The sequence below is a fragment of the Amblyraja radiata genome, chromosome 32 (assembly GCF_010909765.2).
Source record: "Amblyraja radiata isolate CabotCenter1 chromosome 32, sAmbRad1.1.pri, whole genome shotgun sequence".
Classification (NCBI taxonomy): Eukaryota; Metazoa; Chordata; class Chondrichthyes; order Rajiformes; family Rajidae; genus Amblyraja; species Amblyraja radiata.
The window spans coordinates 29,239,419-29,265,660 of NC_045987.1; the positions used below are offsets into that span (position 1 = coordinate 29,239,419).

The 26,242-nt window shown below is 43.5% G+C and overlaps 2 protein-coding genes across 2 annotated transcripts in view; one reads left to right on the top strand and one right to left on the bottom strand.

Moving 5' to 3' along the window:
- The first annotated feature begins 164 nt into the window (after nucleotides 1-164).
- LOC116991089 (solute carrier family 43 member 3-like) lies at nucleotides 165-6,882 on the top strand. The gene is made up of 3 exons (XM_033049442.1): nucleotides 165-328; nucleotides 3,608-3,731; nucleotides 6,396-6,882. The coding sequence occupies exons 1-3, from the start codon at nucleotides 165-167 to the stop codon at nucleotides 6,504-6,506; spliced, it is 399 nt and encodes a 132-aa protein (XP_032905333.1). The 3' UTR covers nucleotides 6,507-6,882.
- An 11,357-nt stretch (nucleotides 6,883-18,239) lies between these two features.
- Nucleotides 18,240-26,242, bottom strand: part of LOC116991090 (solute carrier family 43 member 3-like) — a 79,484-nt gene continuing 71,481 nt past the window's right edge. Inside the window, 1 exon segment of the mRNA XM_033049443.1 lies at nucleotides 18,240-18,627. Coding sequence (XP_032905334.1) covers nucleotides 18,463-18,627 — 165 coding nt within the window. The 3' untranslated portion in view covers nucleotides 18,240-18,462.

The following is a 26,242-nucleotide window of genomic DNA, read 5'->3' on the forward strand; positions in this document are numbered from 1 at the left end:
TCCCCACTCACACCTTCACTCTCCACTCACACCTTCACTCTCCACTCCCGAATACTCCCCACCCCCTCCCCCTCCCCTCACTCTAACCCCACGATCACCATCCACTCACGCTTCTTTCCTCTGTGCTCCACTCAGGCTCGGTAGCGTCACAGAGACTGGCCGACATGCAGCCGATGGTCCTCTCTCTCGCCCTCACCGTCATCCTCTCGGCCTTGTTCTCTCTCGCCGCCGCCATCCCGGTTCCGGAGGTTCAATACCTGACGTTCGTTCTGTTCATGATCATGCGATCCTTCCTGTTCGGGGGGCTCACCGCGTTCATCGCCATTACGTAAGTTGTGTCCGCCCGGATTAGTATCAAGGGTTAAGAGTGTTTAATTCTCATGTGCATCCAAACAGGTAAAAAAAACTATTCTACTTTGCAACAGCCCAAATAGAGTGGTAGAACGTAGAAACAGGCCCTTCGGCCCAACTCGCCCACAACGGCCAATATGCCCCAGCTACACTGGTCCTACCTGCCCGTGTTTGATCCATATCCTTCTAAACCTGGTCAATCCATCTACCTGTCTAACTGTTTCTTAAACGTTGGTATAGACCCAGCCTCAACTACCTCCTCTGGCAGCTTGTTCCATACACCCACCTTTGTGTGAAAAAGGTTCCCATCAGATAATTAATAAATCTTTCTCATTCACCATAAACTGATGTTGGTTGGCCGGTGTGGGCAAGTTGGGACGAAGGGCTTGTTTTCACACTGTTTCATTCACCGACTCCATGTCCTCTGGTCCTGGATTCACCTACTCTGGGCAAGAGACTCTGTGCATATACCAGATCTATTCCTCTCATGATTTTATACACCTCCATAAGGTCACCCCTCATCCTCCTGCGCTCCAAGGAAGAGAGTCCCCGCCGACTCGATATGCTGAAACCATCTTGTCCTGGCAACATCCCTGTAAATCGTCTCTGTATCCTTTCCAGCTCGACAACGTCTTTCCTATAGCATGGCGCCCAGAACGGATCAAGATACTCTAAATGCGGCCTCACCACCATTTTATACAACTGCAACATGACTTCCCAACGTTTATACTCAGTGCTCTGACTGATGGAGGACAATGCGCCAAAAGCCTTTATGATCACTTTATCTACCTGCGATTCCATCTTCAAGGAACCATGCATCTGCACTCCTAGATCCCTCTACTCTCCGACACTCCCCAAAACACGACCATTCACTGTGTAGGTCCTGCCCATGTTAGACTTCCATAAATGCAACACGTCACATTTCTCTGTATTAAATTCCATCAACCGTTCTTCAGCCCACTTGGCCAATCGATCTATATTCTGCTGCTATGTTTCAGATCTCTTCACTATCTGCAAAACCACCCGATTTTGTATCATCAGTAAACTTGCTAATGTTTCCATATATTTTCTCATCCAAATCATTGATGTAGATGACAAGCTGTAACGGGCCCATCACCGAACCCTGAAGCACTCCACCAGTCACAGTCCTCCAGTCAGAGAAGCAACCTTCCACCATCAATCTCTGCTTCCTTCCATGAAGCAACATTTCTATCCATTCAGCTATCTCTCATTGGATCCTATCCAAATCTAAACTAAACTAAACGAAACAGAACCAAACAAAACTGAACATAATAATACAAACACAATTTTAGTAAATAGAAAAAACAACATTCAGGCCAATCAAGACGAAAGCCTGACGTCCCCATTGCAAAACAAGACAGTTCGTTTGTCCAAGTTTAGTTGGTATTCGTAGTTTTCAATAGGATGATAATTAAGATAAATTCACTAAATTAATAACCACAATACAAATGCAGAATATTCATAGTCCTTGGTGCATCCAAAGGCACGCCAAAGATGTTCACATTTGAGGCTGGTGTTCGTGAACCTGGAGCTCACGGTTTATCAGACACCTGTACATTCTCCCTGATTGCAGGAGTGACGTGTGTTTAATCCCTTGATGATGCTGGCTGCACTTTTGAGGGAGCGCCACTCTCTGCGTGGCGGGTGTCTGGAACGCGCTACCGGTGGCATGGTGGCGCAACGATAGAGTTGCTGCATTACAGCGCCAGAGACCCGGGTTCAATCCCGACTACGGGATTGACTACGGGACCAGAGGGTGTGGAGAGGGCGCAGAACGTGCTCCACTAGGGTTGCTTCTTGGATCCGATACCCATAGCTACAATGAGGATTTGGAAATACATGGACTGTTCTCTGGAATGCCGGAGATTGAGGGGAGATCTGATAGAAGTGTATGAAGTTATGAGCGGCATGGGTGGGGTAGAGTCAGTGCCGATTTACGTATAAGCTAAACAAGCTATAGCTTAGGGCCCCCACTTTCTAGGGGCCCCCCGAAAAAATTGAAAAAAAACGGGGTGTACATTTCCAAAATATAAGCGCCTTGCACATGCGCACAACCACGGCCAGCACATCATCGGCCGTCCTGCGCATGCGCACTGCAACGGCAACTGGTCGACGCTGGGCGCTTTCTCTCTCGCTTTGAATTGTGGGAGATTTGGCCGCCATGGCTGTCCGGTCGCTGGGGGCCTCACAAGTGGAACAGCTCTTCATCTAAATCCGGCACTGGGTAGAGTCAGAACCTTTTCCCAAAGCGGAAATGTCAAAGATATGGAAGTATCGCTGTAAGTGAGAGGGACACAGTTTAAAGGAGATGTGCGGGCCAAGACATTTTTTTACACAAATGGTGCTGCGATCACGGAATCGGCCGCTGCTGTGGTAACAGCTGCAGTTACGATGGTGGCGTATAAGAGGCTTTTAGATAAGGCACACGTATCTACAGGAAATTGAGAGGTATGGATTACTTGAAGGCACATGAGAACAGTTTATAACATCTACAGTAAAATTTAGAACATAGAATAGTCCTTCAGCCCACAATTTCTGTGCCACACATAAAGCCAAGTCCAACATATCCATGTGCACGATCCATGAGCAGCCATTGCTTTCATATCCACGTGCCTATTCAAAATCCTGGGGCATGTCACGATTGTATATGTCTCCACCACTCCCGGCAGCTCCTTCCAGGCACTTTGCACATTCTGTATAAAATACCAGCCTACAGATATATAACCTGCCCCATTTTACCTTAAAGCTGTCCTCTAGTATTTGATAGTTCCATCCCGGGAAAATGGTTCTGCTTGTCTAGCCTGTCTATATCTCTGATAATTGTATATATTTCCATCAGGTTTTCTCTAAATGTCTGGCGTTCCAGATAAAACAGTACAAGTTTGTCCAAACTCTCCTTGTACCGAATACCCCCCTTGTACCGAATACCCCCCCCCCTTTCTCTGTGTCCTTCCCAAAGCCTCTACACCCTTCTTTTCATGAGGTAAACTGAACTGTACACAATACTTTAAATGCATTTTATAAATAGTTATCATGGCATTATGTTCGGCACAAACTTTGTGGGTGGAAGTGCCTGTTCCGGGGCTGTACTTTCCTATGTTGCGTGTTCTGTGATCTCATGGGGGTGACACACATGTCACGTGGGCCAGAAACAACCACATGGTTAGTGCGATTGGACTGTTATGGTGATATCCATTGCGCACAATCACGCGGACACTTCCTTTCCTCTCGCTAGGTTCCCTCCATGCCACTTTGGGAAACTCTACGGGACAACACGGGCGGTGGCGGCCATCGTTTCCCTGCTGCAATATCCTCTCTTCATCATCGTTAATGGTCCCTTGCAGGACGATCCATTGTACGTAAGTACCGGAGGCCTGTGAGCTTGGAATTGGACCCTGACTGATGCGAGGGGTGGTGCAATTTTGGATATTAAAGCAGGGCAGGGCTGACACTGTAAATGGTAGAACCCTGGAGAGAGTTGCAGAACAAGAAAGTCTGGCGTGCAGGAGCACAGTTACCTGAAAGTGGCGAGTCATGTTTCAAATTGCATTTTTGGTTTAGATTTATTATTATCCATTCTAACTTGGTCCAGTGAAAAATGTTGTTTTGCATGCAATCCAAAAAGAATAGGCAGACACAAATACAATCACGCCAACTCAAATACGGCAGATTGCAGATAATCCTTTAAGCCAGTTCGGTATTCCGAGAAGAAACGCCAACTGCTGCTCAACTCTGCCTGTCCCTCCGGTTTAATCGACAGCCCTGGACTGACGGGATACCGGCCTGGAGCAGTGAAGCTAGCATTTTCTCACCGCGCAGGCTGCAAGCCCGGGTCGCCACCACAACGGCTGGCGCCCCGCCAGTCCATGGCCGCCGGTCAACCCGGCAGGACAGGCAGAGCCGAGCCAGAGCCAGGCCAAGGCCACCCCGGACAGGGACGGAACACCCGGGAGGGGACGGGGATGTCCCAGCAGCAACTCAATGGTGCCTGCAGCGCCAGAGGCACGGACCCGATCCCGACCATGGACGAAATGCAAGTTTACACCCATGCAGCAGCACAGCCACAAAGAATGTTTATCGCGAGTGACCCATGACCTGGGCATGTGCAGTCGGAATACCGAACTCACTTAATGTAGCCCAGCAGTTCCATCGACGATGTCCACAAAGAGCTAGAGGTGACCCGGACATTACAATAGATGATGACAGACTGTTCCAAATCCTGATAACAGAGGTGATTTCTTAGTCTACTGGTGTGCGCTTTCAAAAGTCTGTACTTTCTGTCGAACAGCAGCCGGGAGAAGAAGGAAGCAGTTGATTATAGGTACACAAAATTGCTGGAGAAACTCAGCGGGTGCAGCAGCATCTATGGAGCGAAGGAAATAGGCGACGTTTCGGGCCGAAACCCTTCTTCAGACTGATGGGGGGTGGGGGGGAGAAGGAAGGAAAAAGGGAGGAGGAGGAGCCCGAGGGCGGGGGGATGGGAGGAGACAGCTCGAGGGTTAAGGAAGAGGAGGAGACAGCAAGGGCTAGTAAAATTGGGAGAATTCAACGATTTGAGACGTTCTTCATACGTGGCACCCTTTCACACTTGGTGGGTAATCCGTATCTGGAATGAGCTGCTAGAGAAAGCTATAGAAGCGGATGCAATTACTTACGAAACACATTTGCTCAGATATATGGATAACAAGGTTTGATGAACGGAAATTTGGATAGGATAGTTTTAAGTCAATATGGGCCAAATGCAGATAAATGGAACAAGCGCAGAATGCCAATTTTGTCGACAAGGTGTTCCTGCTCTGTACAGCTATTTGACACCCCTGTAACCTAGTCAACTAACAATGGTACTAAGCGATGGATGGAAATACAATACTCAAAACATTAAACTATAGCCAATTGCGAGGCACAGCATTTTACCGACGGCGTGAAGGCTTTGAAAAGGTGGCTAAGAAATGACTGGACGTGTCTGTGGACATACCCGATTATCTAACGTCGTTCTCCTGAGAGTGGGGATGGATCAATGGCTAGACAAACGTAGACCAAACCATAGGAATGTTTACCCCAACTATATTGGGAGGCACGGATTTCTGTGCCAATGTCGGTGGATGGAGGGATCAGAAAGATCGAAGGCGAGAGACAGAGGAAGCACGGCTTGTGGGCTTTAGTTACATGGAGCTATGGCAAAGGCTGGGACTTTTGTCTTTGGAGTATAGGAGACGATAGATGACCAAGATTCAAAGGTGTGCAAGATCATGAGAGACACAGATAAAGTGAACGATCACAATCTGTTTTCCCTAGGGTAAGGAGCATAGGTTTACAGTGAGAGGGGCAGATTGAATGGGGGCTTCACTCAGGCGATATTTACACTTGGTGTTGTCTGTATCTGGATTGAGCTGCCAGCAGAATTTATAGGAGCCGACACAATTGGGACTTTGGACAGGTGTACGGAGGGGAAAGGTTGAGGAAGATGTGGGCTAATTGCAAGCAAATGGGTCTAGCTTATGATGATAGTAATGTGGACCGAAGAGCCTATTGGGTGACGATGACACTAACCTGGGAGACATGGGGAAATGTTCACCAGGAGAAGGAGTGGTGCTCATTTGGAGGCATCCACCTGATGGAGTTATTGGGACAGATTGTACAGGACTTTCAGAAATAAAGCAGGCAAATCCCTGGACGTGATAGCTATGTTCAACCATGCAAACTATGTTTGGTGTTAACAGTTTGCGCAAAGCATTTGCAGCATAAAGCGGAGGATACAGTGTTAAGGTGAGAGGGGTAAAGTTTAAAGGAGATGTGCGGGGTAGGTTTCATTTTGTGCACAGAGAGTGGAGATACATGTGAAGATACAGTGAATGGATGGAAATGGATCATGTGCTGGCAGAGGAGATCAATTTAGCTTCTCATCACAACCAGTAAATGGACGGTGCTGAGAGGTGTCAGCGGTGTAACCCGATGTGGGCTCTAGGCTGTGCTCTGCCCTTAGACTGACCGTCTCTCTCTTCATTAACTCCATTCTGACTTAGATGAACATCGCATTTATCGTTCTGGTATCCCTGGCCTTTGTCCACCCAATCAACGTCTACATCTACTGCCAGCGGGCCAAGCAGCAGAGGGGAGTGTCAAACCGGGGATAGGGCGAGAGAGAAAGTGAGATATCGAGGAAGATGGGAAAGACTGGGTCGGGAGTTGCGGGAGCGATTCAGTGGGAATATTTTGCAACCAAAAGACCCTGGAATCTTGAAGAAACACAAAATGCGAAACAACTCAGCGGGTCAGGCGGCATCGGTGGAGGGAATGGATTGGCGAATTTTCGGGGACCAGAAATGCTGCAAGAAAACGCTTGCGAACTATAGATCTATCATCTCTGGTGGGTACATTATTGGAGAGGATTCTGTGCGGAAAGATATACCGTGCATTCAGAAAATTTTCAGACCCCTTCACTTTTTCCACATTTTGTTACGTTACAACCTTATTTGTAAATTGATTAAATTCATTTTTTTTAAATCATTAATCTACACACAATACCCTAGAATGAAGAAGCGAAAACAGGTGTTTGGAAATTTTGTGCGAAGTAATTAAAAATAAATAACTGAAATATCGTATTTACATAAGTATTAAGACCCTTTACTCAGTACTTTGTTGAGGCACCTTTGGCAGCGATTACAGCCTCAAGACTTCTTGGGTATGACGCTACAAGCTTGGCACACCCATATTTGGGTAATTTCTCCCATTCTTCTCTGCAGATCCTCTCGAGCTCTGTCAGGTTGGATGGGGAGCGTCAATGCACAGCTATTTTCAGGTCCAGAGATGTTCGACCGGGTTCAAGTCCGGGCTCTGGCTGATCACCCTCCAATGACTCACCCTCATCTCTAGGGGGGAAGGCGATAATTTCTAAAAGACTGTCTTCTCTGTCTGGGTGGCCGTCTTATTCGCCTAGGTTTGGGTGGTTCGTAAACTGGTTCTGGCACTTGTTCTTTCTCTCGGGACGGGAATACAGGTGGTAATTTCTTAGTCTTACTCCTTGTACCGAGTGTCTGTTAGTGCCGGGGCTGTTGGGGTCAAGGGACTCTGTGCTGTTGCTGCTGCAGTGGAAGCAGGTGATGCTACAAGATCACTATCCGCATGGGGTGTGGGTGGTGCTGCAGGCACAGGAAGTCTGTGAGGCACATAAGGTGCAGCAGGTGGGGGTGATACATAGGGTGCACAAGAGGCATAATGTGGGGGCTGCAACCCTCTGTTAATATGGATACTCCCCCAATCTTCCAGATATTCCTCGTCTCTCCCATCCAAACCAAAGCCAACCAACGAGTCTCTGAACTATAATTCCACAAGTGCCACCTTTCCATCAGGAGTCCACTAGTCTCTCGTTCCTTATATTCTCTATAGGCACATCCACATTCCTTTTTGAAATGTATCTAAGGGTTTATTTATTTTAAACTAAATAGTGGGGTGGGGGGATTGACAAATTGGGAGTATACAGATGGAGTTAAAGGGGAAGTGAGTACAGGAAAAGTTCATTGTGAGCGGTGTGAGAGGGGAAGTGAATACCGAAGTCAAAGTGTTGTATATGAATGCGCGAAGTATAAGAAATAAAGTGGACGAGGTTGAGGCTCAGTTAGAAATTGCCAAGTATGATGTTGTCGGAATTACAGAGACATGGCTGCAAGAGGGCCAGGGCTGGGAACTGAATATTCATAGGTATACCTCCTATCGAAAAGACAGACAGGTGGGCAGAGAGGGTGGGGGTAGCTCTGTTGGTGAGGAATGAAATTCAGCCCCTTGCAAGGGGTGACATTGAAACAGGAGATGTGGAGTCAGTATGGATAGAACTAAGGAATTGTAAGGGTAAAAAGACTCTAATCGGACTTATCTACAGCTCCCAAACAGTAGCCTGGATATAGGGTGCAAGTTGAATCAAGAGTTAAAATTGGCATGTAGTAAAGGTAATGCTACGGTTGTTGTGGGAGATGTGGGAAAATCACATTGGTACTGGACCCCAAGAAAGGGAGTTTGTGGAGTGCCTCTGTGATGGATTCATAGAGCAGCTTGTATTGGAACCTATCAGGGAGAAGGCAATTCTTGATTTAGTGTTGTGTAATGAACCAGATTTGATAAGGGAACTGGAGGTTAAGGAGCCATTAGGAGGTAGTGACCAGAATATGGTAAGTTTTAACATACAAATTGAGAGGGAGAAGGATAAATCGGAGGTGTCAGTATTACAGTTGTACAAAGGGGACTATGGAGCCATGAGGGAGGAGCTGGCCAAAGTTGACTGGAAAGATACCCTAGCAGGGATGACAGTGGAACAACAATGGCAGGTATTTCTGGGAATAATACAGAAGGTGCAGAATCAGTTCATTCCAAAGAAGAAGAAAGATTCCAAGGGGAGTAAGGGGCGACCGTGGCTGACAAGTGAAGTCATGGACAGTATAAAAATAAAATAGAAGTACAATGTAGCAAAGAGTAGTGTGAAGTAAGAGGATTGGGTAATGTTTAAAGAGGGTTACTTGGACAGGTTGGGTGAGTGGGCAGATGCAGTTTAATGTGGATAAATGTGAAGTTATCCACTGGTAGCAAAAACAGGAAGGCAGATTATTATTTAAATAGTGTCAAGTTGGGAAAAGGGGAAGTACAATGGGATCTGGGAGTCCTTTTTCATCAGTCAATGGAAATAAGCTTGCAGGTATGGCAGGCAGTGAAAAAAGCGAATGGCATGTTGGCCTTCATAACAAGAGGAGTTAAGTATAGGAGCAAATTCTGCAGTAGTACAGGGCCCTAGCGAGACCACACCTGGAGTATTATGTGCAATTTTGTTCCCCTAATTTGAGGAAAGACATTCTTGTTATTGAGGGAGTGCAGTGTAGGTTTACAAGGTTAATTCCCGGGCTGGCGGGTCTGTCATATGCTGAGAGAATGGAGCGGCTGGGCTTGTATACTATGGAATTTAGGATGAGAGGGGATCTTATTGAAACATATAATATTATTAACATGTTCCCGATGTTGGGGTAGTCCAGAACCAGGGGCCACAGTTTAAGAATAAGGAGTAAGCCATTTAGAACGGAGACGAGAAAACACTTTTTCACACAGTGGTGAGTCTGTGGAATTCTCTGTCTCAGAGGGCGGTGGAGGCAGGTTCTCTGGATGCTTTCAAGAGAGAGCTAGATAGGGCTCTTAAAAATAGCTGTGTCAGGGAATATGGGGAGAAGGCAGGAATGGGGTACTGATTGGGGATTATCAGCCATGATCACATTGAATGGCTGTGCTGGCTCGAAGGGCTGAATGGACTAGTCCTGCACCTATTGTCTATTGTTTATTGTCTATTATTTCCTTCATCATCTTGATATATCTCACGTCCTCCAGGGCCACAACTCACTACCTCACTTTTTGTTCAATGTTCCTGAAAAATGTTTTAATATTTCCGCCTCCTTGGGGAACTTACTGCAAAGAACCTGAAGTAGGCTCTCGGGGTCTGTCACCGTATCGATTTGGTTTCCCATTATGAAATTACAATAGAGGCAATAGATCAGGCTATTCACACTGCAATGGCAAAATTCCTAGCACTTAACAGGTCTACTCACAAAACAATGGGAAAAGTTTTCTAACACACTGATAAGTTTCACGCAGAACATAGGCGAATATTCCTAACATATAGCAAGTCTCACACACAAAACCAAAGACCTTATAGCAGAGCAAGATGGGTTACTCTCACGCAAACGTGTAGTACGCTCATGGGCGGATTCATGGGTGATTATAGAACCCATTTTATCAGCCATCTTGCTCCGCCATCTTGCTCCCGGCCAAAGATCGGATCTTTGTTTCCGCAGCGGGGAGAGGGAGTGTGGGGCCCGGGGAGAGGGAGTGTGGGGCCCGGGGCAGCGGGGAGAGGGAGTGCGCGGCCCGGGGCAGCGGGGAGAGGGAGTGTGGGGCCCGGGGAGAGGGGAGTGTGCGGCCCGGGGAGAGGGAGTGTGGGGCCCGGGGAGAGGGAGTGTGGGGCCCGGGGAGAGGGAGTGTGGGGCCCGGGGCAGCGGGGAGAGGGAGTGTGGGGCCCGGGGAGAGAGAGTGTGCGGCCCGGGGAGAGGGAGTGTGGGGCCCGGGGAGAGGGAGTGTGGGGCCCGGGGAGAGAGAGTGTGGGGCCCGGGGAGAGAGAGTGTGCGGCCCGGGGAGAGGGAGTGTGGGGCCCGGGGAGAGGGAGTGTGGGGCCCGGGGAGAGAGAGTGTGCGGCCCGGGGAGAGGGAGTGTGGGGCCCGGGGCAGCGGGGAGAGGGGCATAGGAGGGGGGGGAGAAATTGTAGTGTGGGGGCAGGCGAGGGAATGCCGGGGGGGAGGGGGGTGAGAGTTGAGGGGGGGATAAGGCCTAGTGTGTGTGAAGTTGCGGGGAGGTTTACAATGTTTCTTATTTAATGTCCCTTGTCTAGTCTGAAATAAAGTTCATCATTCGATCAGAAAAAATATCATTGTGTGTGTTATATGATTCTATACATTTATATCACATTCATGTATGTGTGTTTATAAATATTTTATTCTTTAACAAGAATTAACAGAATTATGAACTAACAGAATTATGAATCTAACCCTATATCACACACAAAAACTTCCCCCGCAATGTCAATTACCCTGCGAGTCGGGTCGGTTCCGGTTACTACAAAATCAACTCAAACACTGGTTGTGAGCCATTTAAAAAGAAATGATTTAAAAAACATTAAAAAAGACAATTACCAGAGTCAAACTTTATTCTTGACAAGAAGTATGAACTGACAGAATTATGAATCTAACCCTATAATCACACACACACAAACTGTTGCCCCGCAACATTGATTACACTGCGAGTCGGGTCGGGTCGGGTCAGGTAGGCTCCGGTTACTAAAATGGGCGGGTTAAAATGCCCAGGATCCCATCCGTAGCGTACTACACGTCAGTCCATTGTATTTCGCAGGAGTAGCCCATCTTGCTCTGCTCTAAGATCTTTGCACAAAACTCTCCTTTCAAATGGGCACCCAAGAACCTTCCACACAAATCTCACACACAGAGATCACACAAGATTTTAAAGTGTTAAATTAAAACGGTAAACACGCTTCGACTCAAGGTGGGGACCACCTTATCAAAGGAACAAGCAAACACAATGCAGCAGCAAACCACCTGCACCTGGATTCAAACAAAAGCAAATAAAGTTGTAGCACGCAAGCAAAATTACTCTCAAACAAGAAAAAATATAGTTAAGAACTAGCTTTGGTCTCCTAATCTGAGGAAAGACGTTCTTGCCATAGAGGGAGTACAGGGAGAAGGTTCACCAGACTGATTCCTGGGATGTCAGGACTTTCATATGAAGAAAGACTGGATAGACACGGTTTGTACTCGCTAGAATTTAGAAGATTGAGGGGGGAATCTTATAGAAACGTACAAAATTCTTAAGGGGTTGGACAGGCTAGATGCAGGAAGATTGTTCCCGATGTTGGGGAAGTCCAGAACAAGGGGTCACAGTTTAAGGATAAAGGGGAAATCTTTTAGGACCGAGATGAGGAAAACTTTTTTCACACAGAGAGTGGTGAATCTGTGGAATTCTCTCCCGCAGAAGGTAGTTGAGGCCAGTTCATTGGCTATATTTAAGAGGGAGTTAGATGTGGCCCTTGTGGCTAAAGGGATCAGGGGGTATGGAGAGAAGGCAGGTACAGGATACTGAGTTGGATGATCAGCCATGATCATATTGAATGGCGGTGCAGGCTCGAAGGGCCGAATGGCCTACTCCTGCACCTATATTATATGTTTCTATGTTTCTATGATACACAACCACACTGCAATATAAAATATAAGCATTCAATTACAATACAATTCTAAGGTAAATCACACTATTTTATACCACATTAGATCACATAATAAACAGTCACGATTCAAGTTACAATAACAACAGCAGGGTAAATTACACAATTCTAAGCGTCGCCATATTACAATTCCGGAGTTATTAGCTATTTTACAAGATCAGAAACTAACAACCAGAAGCATTCAATATGAACACCCCAAATTTTGCAGAATTTAAATCGAAGAATTTATATCACTGTCCAAGACTTAGAGCAGATGCGTCTTATCAGCTCAGTGTTAATTTTTAAAGTATTTCAGCCAATTTACTTTAACACTGAGTTCCCAGTACAGTTTGGGACTTGAACTTAAACTGGTGTGGCTTCAAACCCCCAAGGCCTCAAACCCTTCTACCCGCTAAATACTGGCCTTCAGCACCTACCACTTCGTGCTGGCTCCCGATGCTGATCTTTAACGTGTCATCTATACAAATGCACCCTCAGCACCGATTCAGTATTTACCCTCTTAGTACTGACCGACTCAGTCATGTCTTTGAAGATATCTCGCTAATTGTCTTTCTTTTAAAGTCTTTTTATTAGCTTTTTTTCCAAAAACAATACAAAAAAAAGAATAATGATAAACATAATAATGGTATTGATACATAGGGATCAGGGTTACATTAATAACAGGTATAACCTAAATATGAGTCCAGTGTCAAAATACACGTTGAATATAGACCTCCCAGTCTCTATGTAAATATAGTTAAATGTTTAAAAGAAAACATATATAAAAAAAACAAAAAGATAAAAAGAAAAAAAATAGAGAAAAAAGGGAAAAACAAAACCCCCCTAAACTAGAGCAAAAAAAAGCAAAACAGAATCTGGGCTGCAAAGAATTTCAACAATTTAAGTCCCTGTTTGTCATCAAGTCCGTTCCACTGTATAAAGGTAAAATAATTTTTATAATGGTTGGAGAGTGAACAATTTATGTTGTGTGAAAATGTTGAATACAATTTCCCCAAGTCTTATCAAATTTAACCAAGGGTTCAACCAATGTCACTCCTGATTTTTTTCTAAATTTAAACATTATATCGTTTCAACGGTGTTTGGTCGGAGGGTTAGAGACTTTCTATTTAAATAAAATAGATCTTCTGGCAATTAATGTTGTAAAAGCAATCAGCCGATGGGCGGAACGGGACAAATGAATAGAATCTAACATTGGTAGCCCAAAAATTGCAGTAATAGGATGAGGTTGTAAATCTATACCTAAAACTACAGAAATAGTATCAAAGATTTTTTTCCAATATTTTTTCCAAAATTGGGCAGGACCAAAACATATGGGTCAGTGAGGCCACTTCAGCGTTACATCTGTCACAGGTAGGATTTAGATGACCATAAAAATTAGCTAACTTATCTTTTGACATATGAACTCTATGAACCACCTTGAATTGCATCAAAGCGTGTCTTGCACACATTGTGGAAGTATTAATTAATTGAAGAATCCTCTCCCATTTCTCTATCTCCCAGTCATTCTTAATTTTATCAAATGTATCTATTAGTAATATCAAAATCAACTCATAAATAGTCGTTATTAAGCCTTTCTGATAAGGGTTCAAATGTAAATTTTTTTTCCAAGATTTCAGTTTGATGTGGTAACGGATAAAAGGGTAGAGTAGCCCTCAAACAATGTCTAATTTATAAATATCTAAAAAAGTGTGAGTTAGGTAAATTATATTTATTGGAAAGTTGTTTGAAAGACATAAAACAACCATCCAAAAACAAATCACAAAAGCTACTAATCCCTTCCTCTTCCATAACAGAAAGGCTTGACCAGTACTAGAAGGTTGGAAGAGAAAATTAGATATGATAGGGCTCAATAAGTTAAAATCATTCAATCCAAAAAAATTACGAAATTGATACCATATTCGAAATGTATGTCTTATAATTGGATTAGTCGTATATTTATTCAATCTCGTAATTGTAAAAGGTAACGAGGCCCCTAGAATAGAAGCCAATGATAGCCGTTGCAGAGAATCCTGTTCAGGCTTTATCCATCCAGGGCATTGGATATCTTCTAAATCTTTTGGCCAAAACGTTAAATAACAAACATTAATGGCCCAATAGTAGAATCTAAGGTTCGGCAGTGCCAAACCACCATCTTTTTTTTTACTTAGTCTGGAATTTTTATTCTGCCATATATATGAAGACATTTTGGAATCAATAATATCAAAGAAAGATTTTGCAGTAAAAATTGGTATCATCTGAAATAAATACAAAAATTTAGGTAAGTTAATATTTTAATAGCATTGATTTGGCCGATTAAAGATAAGGACATTGGTGACCATTTAGTAAACTGTTGTTTGATATGGTCAATTAAAGGCGTAAAATTAGCTTTAAATAAATCCTTGTGCTTCTTGGTAATCTTAATACCTCGATAAGTAACACATTCGGTAGTCAATCTAAATGGAAACTGTCCATAATTCGAAACTGGATTGTTTAATGGAAAAAGTTCACTCTTACTAAGATTTAGTTTATAACCAGAAAAACTACTAAATTGATTAAGTAGTGTTACTATTGCCGGAATAGATTTCTCATGATTACAAATGAATAATAACAGATCATCTGCATACAGAGATAGCTTATGTTTCTTATTCCCGCGGACAATACCAAAAATTTTAGGGGATTCCCTAATAGCGGTGGCCAAAGGTTCCAAAACAATATCAAACAGTAAAGGACTTAAAGGACAGCCCTGACTAGTACCTCGAAAGAGCCTGATAAAAGGGGATCTCTGATTATTGGTAAGTACAGAAGCCTGAGGTATATGATATATCAGCTTGATCCAAGAAATACATTTTGGACCAATCTTAAATTTTTCAAATGTATTGAATAAGTATTCCCATGCTACTCTATCAAACACCTTCACAGCATCAAGTGAAATGACACATTCTGGAGTTTTATTTGACGCTGTATATACAATATTCATTAATCTCCTAACGTTAAAGTATGAGTAACGATTTTTAATAAAACCTGTCTGATCTTCAGAAATAATTTCCGGTAAAATATTTTCCAATCTCATAGCTAATATTTTGGAAAGAATTTTGGAATCTACATTTAACAGTGATATAGGTCTATATTATGTCATTTCAGTAGGTTCTTTATCTTTTTTAAGAATTAAAGAAATAGATGCTTCATAAAAGGATTGTGGTAATCTATTCATTAAAAAGGCTTCTTTAAAAACCTTGCATAGCCAGGGAGACAGTAAACTTGATAAATACTTTAAAAAGTCTGCTATAAACCCATCTAAACCGGGAGCTTTACCAGAATTCATCGAGAGGATTGCTTTCTGTATTTCTTCCTCCATGATGGGTTCGTCTAACAACAGAGACTCATTATGTAATAAATTGTGCATGTTCAGTTTCTTTAAAAACTCATGCATTATATTGGAATCAGTAAGAAATTCTGATTGGTATAGGGAGGTATAGAATTCCTGAAAGGATTTATTAATTTCATCATGGTCTACAGTTAGTGTACCATCCCATTTACTCACTTTAGTAATCTGACGTTTGGCCGACACTGCTTTCAACTGATTAGTGAGTAATTAGAGAGTAATGGAATTCCCTGCCACAGAGGGCAGTGGAGGCCAAGTCACTGGATGGATTTAGGAGAGCGTTAGATAGAGCTCTAGGGGCTAGTAGAGTCAAGGGATATGGGGAGAAGGCAGGCACGGATTATTGATAGGGGATGATCAGCCATGATCACAACGTATGGCGGTGCTGGCTGGAAGTGCTGAATGGCCTCCTCCTGCACCTATTTTCTATGTTTCTTTGTAATTTACCAGATTTTTCACCATGTTATAAAATTGACTTTTGGTTTTAAGTAGCTGATTCTCAATCGGTGATACTAATAACAAATCATGTCTCAATTGAAGTTCAACACTATTCTTATAGAGCTCTAAACTAGGAACTTTTGAATATTTTTTATCAATTTCTTTAATCTCATCAGCCAATATACATATTTCATTTTGAATTTATTTTTTTAATCCCGCGTAATATGAAATAATTTGTCCATGAATATATGCCTTAAAAGCATCCCAGACTACACCATTGGATATTTCTTTAGTAGAATTTGTTAAGAAGAAAAAAGCAATCTGATCTTTAATAAAATTAACAAAATTTAGATCTTGAAGCAAAGTAGTTTTAAATCGCCATTGATTAGCACTAATCTTGGAATCAGGTAGTTTGATTGATAGTTTCAGTGGTCCGTGATCAGAAATAGCAATTGCATCATACTCACATGCAGTGACCGATGAAACTAGCCGAGAATCTATTATAAAGTAGTCAATCCTCGAGTAAATATGATATACATGAGAGAATTTTTTTTTTTTTTTTGTCATTTGGGTGTAAGAATCTCCAGACTTCTAACATTCCAGAGTCAAGTAAAAAATAATTGATAAAACTGGCTGATTTATTTGGAAGCACTTGATCAGATGCAGATCTGTCCATCAAGCGTTTCAAACAACAGTTAAAATCTCCACCCATTATTAAAAAGTGTTCATTTAAATTAGGAAAGGATGCAATTAACTGTTTAAAAAACTCAGGGTGATCAATATTTGGTGCATAAACATTCACCATAGTAACTTTTTGGTTATGAAGAACACCAGTAATCACCAAAAATCTACCATATGGATCAGAAATTGTTTCATAACGAACAAACGGAACTGAGGAGTCAATAACAATAGAGACATCTTTCATATAACCATATAACAATTACAGCGCGGAAACTGGCCATCTCGGCCCTTTTAGTCCGTGCCGAACACTTATTCTCCCCTAGTCCCATCTACTTTCAGACCATCAGACCATAACCCTCCATTCCTTTCCCATCCATATACCTATCCAATTTATTTTTAAATTATAAAGTCGAGCCTGCCTCCACCACTTCCACTGGAAGCTCATTCCACACAGCTACCACTCTCTGAGTAAAGAAGTCCCCCCTCATGTTACCACAACATTTCTGTCTCTTAAATCAACCTTTCACCTTAGCCTGTGAATTTGAATGAAACTGCTGTCCTCTCCGAAACTTGAAAAATCGTTGATTGTCATCTTGCCTTACATGAGTTTCCTGAACAAAGATAATCTGAGCATTTAGTCTACGAAGAACTTTTTAAAAAAATCCTCTTAATGGGATGGTTCAACGCATTCACATTCCATGAAAGGAAGTTAATAACTTTATCCATATTGTTTGTAAAAATCATGTGGAATGTAAAGGGTTAATTTCTTAAAGCATAATAGTTCATGATACTGGAAGATGAAAAATCTAGGGCGGAGCCAGAGGTGACGACATTTCAGACATTGTTGTAGTTCAGAATCTGCACAGATGAAAAAAGATAAGCTAAAAGCAAAAGACCCCCCCCCCCACCCATGAAAAGCCCGAAACTGACCAGTAGACAGTCAGTACGCTACCTAATCCCTTCCCTACCCCCATCTCTCCTAATGACAGCACCCAACGTAAAAAGAAGGCATAAATTGCACTCAATAGCCAAAACAAAATTAATGTTATGGTTAAAAAAGTACATGTTAGCAGTGGAACACAAGAGTTACTTCATATTATTTATCCAAGGTCAGAATATGAAAAACAAGAACTGCGTTCACTTAATTTGTCTAAAGACAGGGGGGAAAACATTCCTTCAATTTTAAAAATAGAAAAACTAACAAAGAAAATCTTAAAAAATAATGTGTATATACCATTATATTAAATTAACAGTATCTTAGAGAAGGTAAAAGTTGTTATTCGATACCATCATAATCATTACAAAATGATATATTGTCAAAATAGGAACAGTAAATCTCCAATTATAACTTAATCAGCTATTAATTGTTCCTGGTTACAACTTCACCCTCATAAGCCTCCAGAAAGCTGGAAGCGTCTTGAGGATTGTTAAAAAATCGAATGTTGCCATTAAAGAGTCGTATATGCAGTCTAGCTGGATAAAGTAAGGCAGGGAGCAACTTTTTCCTTAAACAACTCAGACATTACATTATGGAAAGACATTCTAATTTCCAAAAACTCGTAACTATAATCAGGAACAAACCGAAACTTGCATCCTTCATATTCAACCACGCCCAACTTTTTTGCAGCCTGGAGAATATTCTCCTTCATCTGCAAGAAGTGAAACCGAACAATCAAATTTCTCGGTTTATCTTGGCGACCAGATTTCTTCCCAATCCTATGTGCGTTATCCAAAAATGGATGATTTTCATAGTGCTCGATGTTGAAAGTCTCCTTCATCATTTTAGAAGCATATTTTATAACATTATCTCCTTCTTGACATTCCTCAATCTCTCTCTTTCTCTCTCGCTCACTCCTCGGTTTGACACTCCCCTCTGCTGCTTGGCCCGCTGGCAGTAGATGTAGACGTTGATTGGGTGGACAAAGGCCAAGGATACCAGAACGATAAGTGCGATGTTCATCTAAGTCAGAATGGAGTTAATGAAGAGAGAGACGGTCAGTCTAAGGGCAGAGCACAGCCACAACATTGGATTACACCGCTGAGGCCTCTCGGCCTTAGCTTTGGAACAAAGAACATAGAAGTGAGCAGCACAGGGACAGGACCATCCAATTACTGGTTGTGATGAGAAGCTAAATTGATCTCCTCTGCCAGCACATATAACCATATAACGATATAACGATTACAGCACGGAAACAGGCCATCTCGGCCCTTCTAGTCCGTGCCGAACACTTTCTCTCACCTAGTCACATCTACCTGCACTCCTTTTCCGTCCATATACATATCCAATTTAATTTTAAATGATAAAATCAAAACTGCCTCCACCACTTCCACTGGAAGCTCATTCCACACAGCTACCACTCTCTGAGTAAAGAAGTTCCCCCTCATGTTACGTCTAAGCTTTTGTCCCATAATTCTCAAATCATGTCCTCTTGTTTGAATCTTCTCTATTTTCAATGGAAAAAGCTTATCCATGTCAACTCTGTCTATCCCTCTCATAATTTTAAAGACTTCTATCAAGTCCCCCCTTAACCTTATGTGCTCCAAAGAATAAAGACCTATCTTGTTCAACCCTTTTCTCTAACTTAGGTGCTGAAACCCAGGCAACATTCTAGTAAATCTCCTCTGTACTCTCTCTATTTTGTTGACATCTTTAATATCATTTTACGACCAAAATTGTACATCATATCCCAGAATTGGCCTCACCAATGCCTTGTACAATTTTAACATTACATCCCAACTTCTATACTCAATGTTCTGATTTATAAAGGCCAGCACACCAAAAGCTTTCTTTACCAGCCTATCTACATGAGATTCCAACTTCAGGGAACTTTGCGCAGTTATTCCTAGATCCCTCTGTTCAACTGCATTCCTCAATTCGCTACCATTTACCATGTATGTCCTATTTTGATTTGTCCTGCCAAGATGTAGCACCTCACACTTATCAGCATTGTACTCCATCTGCCATCTTTCAGCCCACTCTTCCAAATGGCATAAATCTCTCTGTAGACTTTGAAAATCTACTTCATTATCCACACCACATATCTTAGTATCATCTGAATACATACTAATCCAATTTACCACACCATCATCCAGATCATTGATGTATATGACAAACAACAGTGGACCCAACACAGATTCCTGAGGCACCCCACCAGTCACCGACCTGCAACCTGACAAACAGTTATCCACCATTACTCTTTGGTATCTCCCATTCAGCCACTATTCAATCCATCTTGCTACTCCACTATTAACACTCAACAATTGAACTTTCTTAACCAACCTTCCATGTGGAACCTTGTCAAATGCCTTACTGAAGTCCATATAGACAACATCCACTGCTTTACCCTTATCAATTTCCCCAGTAACCTCTTCAGAAAATTCAAGAAGATTAGTCAAACATGACCTTCCGGGCACAAATCCATGTTGACTGGTCCTAATCAGACCCTGTTTATCCAGATGATTATATATATTATCACTTAGTATCCATTAATTTGCCCACCACTGACGTCAAACTAACAGGTCTATGATTGCTAGGTTTACTCTTAGAACCCTTTTTAAACAATGGAACATCATGCACAGTACGCCAATCATCCAGCACCATTCCTGTTTCTAATGACATTTGAAATATTTCTGTCATCGCCCCTGCTATTTCTACACTAACTTCCCGCAATGTCCTAGGGAATATCCTGTCAGGACCTGGAGACTTATCCACTTTCATATTTTTCAAAAGTGTCAGTACTTCCTCTGCTTTGATCCTCATAGTTTCCATAGCTACACTACTTGTTTCCCTTACCTCACATAATTCAATATCCTTCTCCTTGGTGAATACCGAAGAAAATTAATTTGTTCAATATCTCCCCCATCTCCTTTTGGTCTGCAGATAGCTGTCCACTCTGACTCTCTAATGGACCAATTTTATCCCTCGTTAACCTTTTGCTATTAAAATATTGTAGATTTCTGTCTTTTTCTGAACCAAGTGTCCAATTTCCCTCAAACCATGGCTCTTTCCAATTATTACTCTTTCCTTTCAACCGAACAGGGACATAAAGATTGTGTACGCTTAAAATGTTACCTTTAAATGTCCTCCATTTCTCTACTACATTCTTCGCATAAAACAAAATGTCCCTATTTACTCCTTTTAAATCCTTTCACATCTGCTCAAAGTTAGCCTTTCTCCAATCAAAAATCTCAACCCTTGGTCCAGTTCTGACCTTCTCCATAATTATATTGAAACTAATGGTATTGTGATCACTGGACCCGAAGTGCTCCCCAACACATACATCCATCACCTGACCTGTCTCATTTCCGAACAGGAGATCCAGCATGCCCCTTCTCTAGTAGGTACCTCAAATTCTTTGAAGAGGTTACTAGGGAAATTGATGAGGGTAAAGGATGTTGTCTATATGGACTTCAGTAAGGCCTTTGACAAGGTTCCATGTGGAAGGTTGGTTAAGAAGGTTCAATTGTTGGGTATTAATAGTGGAGTAGCAATTTGGATTCAACAGTGGCTGAATGGGAGATACCAGAGAGTAATGGTATATCACTGTTTGTCAGGTTGGAGACCGGTGACTAGTGGGGTGCCTCAGGGATCTGTGTTGGGTCCACTGCTGTTTGTCATATACATCAATGATCTGGATGATGGTGTGGTAAATTGGATTAGTAAGTATGCAGATGATACTAAGATAGGTGGTGTTGTGGATAATGAAGTAGATTTTCAAAGTCTACAGAGGGATTTAGGCCATTTGGAAGAGTGGGCTGAAAGATGGCAGTTGGAGTTTAATGCTGATAAGTGCGAGGTGCTACATCTTGGCAGGGCAAATCAAAATAGGACGTACATGGTAAATGGTAGTGAATTGAGGAATGTAGTTGAACAGAGGGATCTAGGAATAACATGTGCATATTTCCCTGAAGATGGAATCTGGTGCGCTGGCCTTTATAAATCAGAGCATTGAGTATAGAAGTTGGGATGTAATATTAAAATTGTACAAGGCATTGGTGAGGCCAATTCTGGAATATGGTGTACAATTCTGGTCGCCAAATTATAGGAAAGATGTCAACAAAATAGAGACAGTACAGAGGAGATTTACTAGAATGTTGCCTGGGTTTCAGCACCTAAGTTACAGAGTAAGATTGAACAAGATCGGTCTTTATTCTTTGGAGCACAGAAGGTTAAGGGGGGACTTGATAGTGGTCTTTAAAATTATGAGAGGGATAGACAGAGTTGACGTGGATAAGCTTTTTCCATTGAGAGTAGGGAAGATTCAAACAAGAGGACATGATTTGAGAATTAAGGGACAAACGTTTAGGGGTAACATGAGGGGGAACATCTTTACTCAGAGAGTGGTAGCTGTGTGGAATGAGCTTCAGGTGGAAGTGATGAAGGCAGGTTAGTTTTTATCATTTAAAAATAAATTGGATAGGTGTATGGATGGGAAAGGAATGGAGGGTTATGGGCTGAGTGCAGGTAGATGGGACTAGGTGAGAGTTAGTGTTCGGCACGGATTTGAAGGGCCGAGATGGCCTGTTTCCGTGCTGTAATTGTTATATGGTTATATGGTTATATGTATTGCTGCAAAAAACTACCCTGCATACATTTTACAAACTCCAAACCATCCTGCCCTTTTACAGAATATTTTTCCCAGTCTACCTGTGGAAAATTGAAATCTCCCCTAATCACCACCTTGTGCTTACTACTAATATCTGCTATCTCCTTACATATTTGCTCTTCCAATTCTCACTCCCCATTAGGTGGTCTATAATACACCCCTATAAGTGTTGCTACACATGATCCATTTCCGGTCCATTCACTGTATCTTCACATGATGTGCTTTCCATTCTCTGTGCACAAAATGAAACCTACCCCGCACATCCCCTTTAAACTTTGCCCCTCTCACCTTAACACGGTATCCTCCGCTTTATGCTGCAAATGTTTTGCGCAAACTGTTAACACCAAACCCCGTGATAGTTTGCATGGTTGAACATAACTATCACGTCCAGGGATTTGCCTGCTTTATTTATGAAATTCCTGTACAATCTGTCCCTATCACTCCATCAGGTGGATGCCTCCAATTTAGCACCACTCCTTCCCCTGGCGAACATTTCCCCATGTCTCCCAGGTAAGTGTCATCGTCACCCAATAGGCTCTTCGGTCCACATTATTATCATCATGAGCTAGACCCATTTGCTTGCATTTAGCCCACATCTTCCTCAACCTTTCCCCTCCGTACACCTGTGCAAAGTCCTAATTGTGTCGGCTTCTATAAGTTGTGCTGGCAGCTCATTCCAGATGCAAACAACTCCGATTGAAGGCTGCGTGCTCAGCCCCCTGCTGTACTCACTCTATACTCATGACTGCGTAGCCGATCATAGTGCAAACTCCATCATCAAGTTCGCTGACGACACCACTGTTGTGGGACGTATCACTGATGGGGATGAGTCCGAGTATAGAAGAGAGATTGAGCAACTGTCCATATGGTGCCAGCGCAATAACCTGGCACTCAACACCAACAAAACGAAGGAACTGATTGTGGACTTTCGAAGGAGTAGGATGGGGACCCACAGTCCCGTTAATATCAACGGGATGGTTGAAAGGGTCAAGAGCTTCAAATTCCTGGGCGTGCACATCTCTGAAGATCTTTCCTGGTCCGAGAACACTGAGGCAATTATCAAGAAAGCACATCAGCGCCTCTACTTCCTAAGAAGATTACGGAGAATCGGTGTGTCAAGGAGGACTCTCTCTAACTTCTACAGGTGCACAGTAGAGAGCATGCTGACCGGTTGCATCGTGACTTGGTTCGGCAACTTGAGCGCCCTGGAGAGGAAGATACTACAAAAAGTAGTAAACACTGCCCCGTCCATCATCTGCTCTGCCCTTCCTTCCATCGAGGGGATTTATCGCAGTCGCTGCCTCAAAAAGGCTGGCAGTATCATCAAAGGCCCACACCATCCTGGCCACACACTCATCTCCCTGCTACCTTCAGGTAGAAGGTACAGGAGCCTGAAGACTACAACGACCAGGTTCAGGAATAGCTACTTCCCCACAGCCATCAGGCTATTAAACCTGGCTCGGACAAAACTCTGAACATTAATAACCCATTATCTGTTATTTGCACTTTATCAGTTTATTTACTCATGTGTTTTGTAGTCAATGCCTACTATGTTCCGTTGTGCTGAAGCAAAGCAATAATTTCATCGTCCTATCAGGGACACATGACAATAAATTCACTTGAACTTGACTTGAACTTGAACTTGAAAATATCGCATGAGTGAATCTGCCCCTCTCACTATAAACCTATGCTCCCCACCATAGGTAAAACAGATTGTGATCGTTCACGTTATCCGTGTCCCTCATGATCTTGCACGCCTTTGAATCTTGGTGATCTATCGTCTCCAATACTCCAAACACAAAAGTCCCAGCCTTTGCCATAGCTGCATGTAACTAAAGCCCACAAGCCGTGCTTCCTCTGTCTCCCGCCTTCGATCTTTATGATCCCTGCATCCTCCGACATAGGCACAGAAATCCGTGTCTCCCAATATAGTTGGGGAAAACATTCCTACGGTTTGGTCTACGTTTGTCTAGCCATTGATCCATCCCCACTCTCAGGAGAAAGACGTTAGATAATCGGGTATGTCCACAGACACGTCCAGTCATTTCTTCGCCACCTTTTCCAAAGCCTTCACGCCGTTGGTAAAATGCGGTGCCTCGCAATTGGCTATAGTTTAAGGTGTTGAGTATTGTATTTCCATCCATCGCTTTGTACCATTGTTAGTTGACTAGGTCACAGGGGCGTCATGGAGCTGTACAGAGCAGGAACATCTGGTCGACCAAATTGTCATTCTACGCTTGTTACATTTATCTACATTTGGCCCATATTGACTTAAAACTTTCCTATCCAAATGTCCGTTCATCAAACCTTGCTATCCATATATCTGAGCAAATGTGTTTCAAAAGTAATTGCATCCGCTTCTATAGCTTCCTCTAGCAGCTCATTCCAGATATGGATTACCCACCAAGTGTGAAAAGGTGCTACGTATGAAGACCATCTCAACCCCCCCCCCCCCCCCCACCTCTCTTATTTTAAGGCTATGCCCTCAATCCTGGAAGAAAGGTCCATGACGGTCGCATTTTCAACGCCCCTTGTGTTCATGTACACCTCGATATTTTCAGCTCTCTGTCTCCTGCGCCCCAAAGAAAATGAGAAAAACAATAGCAGCCTATCCAACCTTTCCCTACAATTCAAGCCCGCAAAACCAGGAAGTACGTATCATGGCGAATCTCTTCTGAACTGCTTGCGGCTTAATGGCAACCTTCATGTCACTGGGCGAACTAAACTTTACGCAGTGGTGCTCTGCTGCATCAACATGTCCCAACTCGTGTGATCACTACCCTTCCCAATAAAGGAAAGAATGGTAAACGCCTCCCACAATGTTTATCTTACTCGCCACGTTCAGCCAACATAATCAACTGCTTCCTTCTTTTCCCGGCTGCTGTTCGACAGAAAGTACAGACTTTTGAAAGCGCACACCAGTAGACTAAGAAATAACCTCTGTTATCAGGGTTTGGAACAGTCTGTCATCATCTAGTGTACGGTCCGGGTCACCTCTAGCTCTTTGTGGACATGGTCGATGGAACTGCTGGGCTACGTTAAGCGGGTTCGGTATTCCGACTGCACATGCCCAGATCATGTGCTCGCGATAAACATTCTTGGCGGTTGTGCTGCTGCGTGGGTGTAAACTTGCATTTCATTCGTGGTCGGGATCGGGCTCGTGTCTCCGGCGCAGCAGGCCCCGTTGAGTTGCTGCTGGGCCATCCCCGTCCCCTCCCGGGTGTCCTGTCCCTGTCCGGGGCGACCGGGGATGTCCGGGGTGGCCTTGGGCTGGCTCAGCTCTGCCTGTCCTGCCGGGTTGACCGGCTGCCATGGACTGGCGGGGCGCCGGCCGTTGTGGAGGCGACCCGGGATTGCAGCCTGCGCGGTGCGAAAACGCGAGCTTCACTGCTCCAGGCCGGTGTCCCGTCAGTCTAGGGCTGTGGATTAACCCAGCCGGCAGGTCAGGCTGACCTGAGCATGAGTTGGCCCTTCGTCTCCGCGCTGGCTGTGTGTCTGGGCCACCGCTGTGGCGGGCCGGTGTCCTGTCGGTCCGTGGTCACCGCAAGTGTCTCCGGCAGCCATCTGATGGGGATGGGGCGCTTTGGGAGGGGTGACGGGGATGGTCCAGAGGCGGTGCGACAGCGTGCGCAGCGCTGGAGGCACGGGTTCGATCCTGGCTGCGGATGGGGTGCGGGTCTATGTGCATGCGGCGGCACGGTTGCCGAGGGTGTTTATCGCGACTGACCTTTGACAAATCGCAGGATTCCTTGTGTTTTACGGAATACCGAACTGGTTTAAAGGATTATCTGCAATCTGCCGTATTTGAGTTTGACGTGATTGTATTTTTATCTGCCTGTTCTTTTTGGATCGTATGCAAAACAACATTTTTCACTGGACCAAGTTAGAATGGATGATAATAATAAATCTAAACCAAAAATAAAATTTGAAACTGACTCGCCACTTTCAGGGAACCGTGCTCCTGCACGC

Excerpts from the sequence above, each read along its gene's own strand:
- LOC116991089 (XM_033049442.1), top strand. The coding sequence starts at position 165 with ATGCAGCCGATGGTCCTCTCTCTCGCCCTCACCGTCATCCTCTCGGCC. Across the intron at positions 329-3,607 it reads ACCGCGTTCATCGCCATTAC|GTTCCCTCCATGCCACTTTG; the intron begins GTAAGTTGTGTC and ends TCCTCTCGCTAG. Across the intron at positions 3,732-6,395 it reads TGCAGGACGATCCATTGTAC|ATGAACATCGCATTTATCGT; the intron begins GTAAGTACCGGA and ends ATTCTGACTTAG.